Source organism: Lolium rigidum, chromosome 2, assembly GCF_022539505.1.
Source record: "Lolium rigidum isolate FL_2022 chromosome 2, APGP_CSIRO_Lrig_0.1, whole genome shotgun sequence".
NCBI lineage: Eukaryota > Viridiplantae > Streptophyta > Magnoliopsida > Poales > Poaceae > Lolium > Lolium rigidum.
This window is the reverse complement of record NC_061509.1, coordinates 235,244,536-235,250,535: the sequence shown is the minus strand read 5'-3', so window position 1 is coordinate 235,250,535 and position 6,000 is coordinate 235,244,536. Positions and strand designations below refer to the sequence as shown.

The 6,000-nt window shown below is 46.0% G+C and overlaps 1 protein-coding gene across 2 annotated transcripts; it reads left to right on the top strand.

Moving 5' to 3' along the window:
- The first annotated feature begins 472 nt into the window (after positions 1–472).
- Positions 473–2,628, top strand: LOC124688337 (F-box protein FBW2-like). Of its 2 annotated transcripts, XM_047222026.1 has the most exons (4): positions 473–754; positions 838–936; positions 1,246–1,573; positions 1,656–2,628. In XM_047222026.1, the coding sequence occupies exons 3-4, from the start codon at positions 1,254–1,256 to the stop codon at positions 2,326–2,328; spliced, it is 993 nt and encodes a 330-aa protein (XP_047077982.1). In that variant the 5' UTR covers positions 473–754; positions 838–936; positions 1,246–1,253; the 3' UTR covers positions 2,329–2,628. The 2 variants fall into 2 exon arrangements, with proteins under 2 accessions (XP_047077982.1, XP_047077981.1); XM_047222025.1 differs by having other exon boundaries at positions 473–936.
- Positions 2,629–6,000: the final 3,372 nt, after the last annotated feature.

Sequence of the window (6,000 nt, the reverse complement as noted above, 5' to 3'; positions counted from 1 at the left end):
TGCAATTTAATCAGATTTTGTAAAATTTCCCATGAACATATGAATACATATTAAATTCCCAGACCGCAGCGGAATCAGGACTGCTGTTCTGATGATTAGCAAAGCTTGTTGTGCTTTCAGCTCATCAGGGATAATTTTTACTTGCAATCAAATATTTAATCAAAAGAATCAATTTCCAGCAGTACGACGTATAGCCGTCAACAGCGATCCGCCGACGGTGACTTTGTTTATCCTAGAGCCACGGGAGTAGAGAAAATGATAATAATCCCTAACTGTCTTCATCAGTCAATTGCGGAGTAGCGTCAGCAGCTCCTCCCTTCCTGCAGTATCACCTCTCAGACTCTCTCTCTCCGCTTCACCAGTTGTTCCCTCGTGAAGATCCAAATTGGAACTCGGGCCATCTTCTCCACCATCTACCAATTTGGTAAATTTGCAGGCCATACAGCACAATCTCTCTCCCACAACTGTTTCTTGCAAATTCATCTAGGAAAATAACACATATCCTCCATGTCCTTATCTATTTTCAGTTTGAGCAATTTTGAAAAGGTGGAGGCTTTCAGTGTTCTTTCCCACATAATATCCAGATTGCGTGTGGACTGCGGAATTGTGGTACATAGATAGGCGCCAAATTGTCATACACACACACACACACAGAGACTGTCTCTAACCTCTTATACAGCCCTGCAAGCGACCTTCTTTTTAGATCTGTGCCTTGCTCTTCCTGGTACTCCCTGATTGGAGTCCCTAGCTACCAGTCAGTGCTTAATTAAGCCCTCTCTATCGCCAACTTTTGGGACGCAGCTTATATCTTACTCTCCTGGCTTGGTTCTTGGATAGGCTTCCGCATTTGGGTTTGCTCACAGTGTCACACTGGTCATCTGCTCTGAAGAGGCTGCCGCTTTTAGCTGCTCCTCTCACTCTTGAGTGATCTACAAGGTAAGAACCCCCACTTCAGTGAAGTAGAAACGGAAGCTTTTGGTTCTTGGTTTGGAGCAAGAAATTCAGCCTCTCTGTGTTCTTTCATGGTTCTTGGGATGTAAAAGTTGTATGCTTGCTCCTTCGATTTTCTTATGAGCTTTTGCTTCTGTTGTATGGGATTGTGGTCTAACTCCTTGCCCCAGTTCTGCTAAGAACAGATAACTTTTAGTTTGTGAATTTGTATGATCCCCTTCCATTTTTCAGTTCGAATTGCTGCAATTGATCTTGGTATTTGGAGGTACTCAAGGTATTGTTCTCTGGCGGCAGGTTGGGCCATGGGAGAGTGCGGCGGCAGCGAGTACCGGTGCTGGGAGGAGCTGCTGCCGGACGCGCTGGGGCTCGTGTTCCGCAACCTGCCGCTGCAGGAGGTGCTGACGGTGGTGCCGCGAGTGTGCAAGTCGTGGGGGCGTGTGGTGTCCGGCCCGTACTGCTGGCAGCAGATCGACATCGAGGACTGGAGCCAGCAGCGGCAGAGCCAGCCGGAGCAGCTCGTCCGCATGGTGGAGATGCTCCTCCGCCGCAGCTCCGGCTCCTGCCGCCGCCTCAGCGTCTCCGGCCTGCCCAGCGACCCACTCTTCTCCTTCGTCGGCGACCAGTAAGCATTTTCTTGATCGATTTGTCTGTTAATTATGTGATGATCAGGTTGGAATTTACGAATTGTTCTTTCGATTCGCCAGCGCGCGGGCTCTGAGGACGCTGGAGATCCCACGGAGCGAGATCAGCGACGCCGTCGTGGAGACCGTGGCGCCGAGGCTGCCCAACCTGACGTTCCTGGACATCAGCAGCTGCACCAAGATCGGCGCGCGCGCGCTGGAGGCGTTCGGCAGCCACTGCCGGAGCCTCGTCGGGCTCCGGCGCGTGATGCACCCGATCGACGTCGCCGGCCGCAACGCGTGCCACCAGCACGACGAGGCCCGCGCCATCGCGCGCACCATGCCGCGGCTCCGCCACCTCGAGGTCGGGTACATGCTCGTCACCACGGAGGCCATCCTGGAGGTGCTCGCCCGGTGCCGGGAGCTGGAGTTCGTCGACCTCCGCGGCTGCTGGGCCGTCGACGAGAGGTTCCTGCAGGAGCGGCACCCCGGGCTCAGCTTCCTCGGGCCCGGGGTGGACGACTGCTTCGAGAATAGCTACTGGGAGGAGTGCTCCGACGACGAGGACGATGATGACGTGTACTCGTGGGAGCTCATGGACGACGACGAGTACTACGCCGTCGTCGGCAGCGATGACGACGACGACGACGAGGCCGTGTGGGATGACGGGCAGGGGATCGAGAATCTGGAGGTGAGGTTCTACGGCGGCGGGTTCAGCGAGAGCTACGCTGGGTTCGACTGGCCGGCGTCACCGTGACAGACCCGTGCGTGTTTACCTGACAAAAAACCCTTCTTCGTGCTGTTCCTGATTATGGTTGCTGATAATCTGTATATGTAATTTTAAGTTCGGAGTTTACATGAAGCAAATCAAGGTGGTGAAAAATTCACATGTATCCATGAATCAATCGCACATGTATCAGTGCCATCCTGCCCTACATTGCAGATTGCACTAGTACCAGGTTGTGATCCTTTGTATTTCCGTGGTTGGAACTTTGTACTTTTATTTATGTGCCACGGTACAAAGATGGACTGCGTACTCCCTGCAGCATCATCTATTGGACGAGACGTGTAGCAGATGTGGCCTGAGAGCATCTCCAGTCGCGTCCCCCAAACGATATCCGGGCAAAGCGCCGGATTAGTCGGTTGGGGGATGTCCGGACAAAATTTTCGTTTGGAGAAGGTCCCTTTTCTAGCCACGTCCCCCAAATGCGACCTCCAAACAAAAAGTAAGTGTAAAAGTCGTGTCCGGCGTCCCCGGTAGAGACTCTATACACAGGGATGGGCTAGGGACGCCGGACAACATTTGGAGCACGTCCGGACCGAAGCGGCCTTTGGGGCACGCGATTGGGACGTTTTTTTGGCCGGCGTCCCTCAAATCTCTTTGGGGGACGCTTTGGGGGACGCGACTGGAGATGCTCTGATAGTGCTGTGCCAGTGGAAGAGCAGTGCACTAATAGAAAAAGTACTATGTACTCATTTTCAATTTTACATGTCAACGCAACGCTCTCAATCTCATGACAATACAAGACCTACTGTTAAAAGCAGCACTACACTCGAGCAAGATATCCTAGGATTTCCATCCAAAATCATACTCCCTCCCTTCTAATTAAGTGTCAGAGGTTATATAAGTATACACTAAAACGCTTCTACATACATGTACATCTAGTTCAAATCAGATCAAAGGTGTGACACTAAGTTTATAACAGAGGGAGTATGGTATTTACCTATCATCTCGTTGTTGTCCATTAGTATTATTACGTTTGGATGCAATGTTAATTCCAGTATTTATATGAAGCAAATCCAGTATTAGAGTCATCCTAGAAAATCATAAATGTAGCCCGAGCTATATGTAACTTGTTTTTTTAATCAAAAATGTCATTTTAAAGTTTTAAAATATATGTAAATAAATCTACATGTAGACATGTTCCTACAAACGCGCAGATTTTTAGCTGAAAATTGACCTAGCCAATGATGTAACCTATCAGGTGTAAAATCGCAAAGCTAAATTCTTTGTATTGTGGGCTACACAAAAATGAAAAATCTGATAAAATTTGAACATTTGAGAATATGGGTACTGAGATCCACACATTTATCATTTTTGTGTAACTCGGAATGGAAAGTATTTGAAATTTATATTTTGCACATTTGTGAAATACATCGTTGACTACATCCGCAAAATTTCAAAAAAAAACTTATAAATATAATTTCCATTTTTTTTATTAAATTAACAGGATCAGTGATGACTTATAAATATGTTTTTCGAAGTTTTCAAATCAACAGGATGAGTGATGCCTGGGAGACAAAAAAAAAAAACTCCACTTGTAAATATGAACTGCCTACTCCCTGCAGCCTCATCTATTGGACGGGACTTGCAGCAAGCGTGACCTGCTGTAGCTGTGCCAGTAAGGCAGACATCAGTGCAGGCAAGGAAAGACAAGTACCTTGCTCTCGTTTTACAATTTTACACGTCAACGACACGCTGTCAATCTCAGGACAGCACAATACATACCAGACGGTTAAAAGCGACCCAGCTTTTAGGCCGGGCCACGGTGACCACATGAGCCAAATAGATATCGATTTTGGTCCAGACGATCTTTTCAGAAAAGAGCCCCTTTGCAAGATGCGGGATTCAGCTGGGTGTAGGGGCGTTCCCAGTTACGATGTCTGCAGCTTATTATTGTAGTATATGCTTTTGTTTTGCGAATATTGGAGTATCTGCTTCGAGGCATGGCATTTTCAGGTCTGGATGGATGTATGACGATATCCTCTGTCTCTGCCCAGAATATTTGATGCTCTGGGATGCCATCCCGCGCTAATTTTGAAATGGCTGCGACATGGATGCCATCCCGTCGTAGCTCCACGTTATTTTGCAGCTGCTGCCATATCAACTGTGTTTTGATCCTGTCCTGATTCAGAATTCAGTTGATCAGACAAAGTGTTTGCTGCACTGCCTCTGGATTCAGTGGACATGGGCAAGAAATCTATCCTACTCTGTACAGACAACACCACAAGTCCAAGCCCAAGCATGTGTGCTAGTAGTATGCTACAGCCATATGTTCTTTTGAAAACATGGCACTCTGCATGTGCAAGATCTTTCTTGGTCAGGGCGATCTCGAAAGGATGGAGAAAAGGATAAACTCGTTTGGTAATCGACAGTGAAGCACCGGCATTAGGGATTTGTTAACGCGATTCTCTGAATGGGATGTCTGTACTTTTGCTGCCCGCCCAAGCCATGTTCCCCTGCACTTTGGTTTCGCGTTTTTCCGTGTGTCGTCGTCGTCGCCCTCAGCTGCCGTTCTTTTGTCCCTTGCCTTTATCGACTTTGCGAGATTCTCTTGTTGGGACTTGCAGTTGACAATGGTATCATTTGGATTCTTGGGCTGCTCAAGCCTATCGACCCGCTCGTTGCCGCTTATACTGTGACCAGCATCTCTGTTAACACTGAGAGCATGTCTAGCCGATCTTTTATGATTTAGAGCATTAACTTTTTCATTTAGTTAAAAGGTTTAAACTCCAAACTAAAATGAAAAGTAAAATGAAAAGACGCAATACAATTATTCAGGTAGAAATAACAAAGACACGTAAGACAACAGAGGACCAATCATGTTAGATAAAAGTATCCATTGTCGTGTCCTTCAACTGATCGCTATGTAGACGATAATAAGCGAAATGTAGTTGTGTACCGGTACATAATCTGTATAAGAGATAGTTTTTATCAGTAAAAGCATTATCATTTCTGCATAGTCATACCAATCAAATAACGGCAATCACTCTCACCCTAATGAGTAGTTTAAATCTATAATCCACACCATTTAACTAATTGCCAAATATATTTGCAACATTGCAGGTAGGTAAAACCTATTTAGATGGTGGGTAGGTAAAACCTATGTAGATGACTGACCATATAGATATACCAAATTTGCACTAGAAGCATAATTGTTTGATAGACTCATCCCGAGGATAGAAGACACGTTTTTTTACCTCTATGTCAATCGCGTTTTGCAAGATTGTCTTTAGTTAGAATTACACCGCTGCGAAGATACCACGCAAAAACTTTATTTTTTTAATAGAATCTTTACCTTTCATTTTTTTTATCCATGGTACATCTGGCTCGATAGGGCGTTGTACATAGAATCTAGGAAGAATTTACTACTCTCTTGCAGATTCCATTCAAACTCGTCATGCTTTTGTGTTAAATGGACCAAAGTTAAATGTTGTAGCAACTCATTCTAAGATGCTAGTCTAGGACCATTAAGATATGTTTTGAACGTCAGATTCAGAGGAAGTTTCCAACACCTTGGCAAGTGCATCACTTTTGTGGCGCACAATATTGTACTCCCTCATGTTCCTAGATATAATTCATATAGTTTTTGGCACGGAAAATAAAGAACACATATTAAGGAAAAATTACACCATATTTGGGCAGGAT

Excerpts from the sequence above, each read along its gene's own strand:
- LOC124688337 (XM_047222026.1), top strand. The coding sequence starts at position 1,254 with ATGGGAGAGTGCGGCGGCAGCGAGTACCGGTGCTGGGAGGAGCTGCTG. Across the intron at positions 1,574-1,655 it reads TTCTCCTTCGTCGGCGACCA|CGCGCGGGCTCTGAGGACGC; the intron begins GTAAGCATTTTC and ends TCGATTCGCCAG.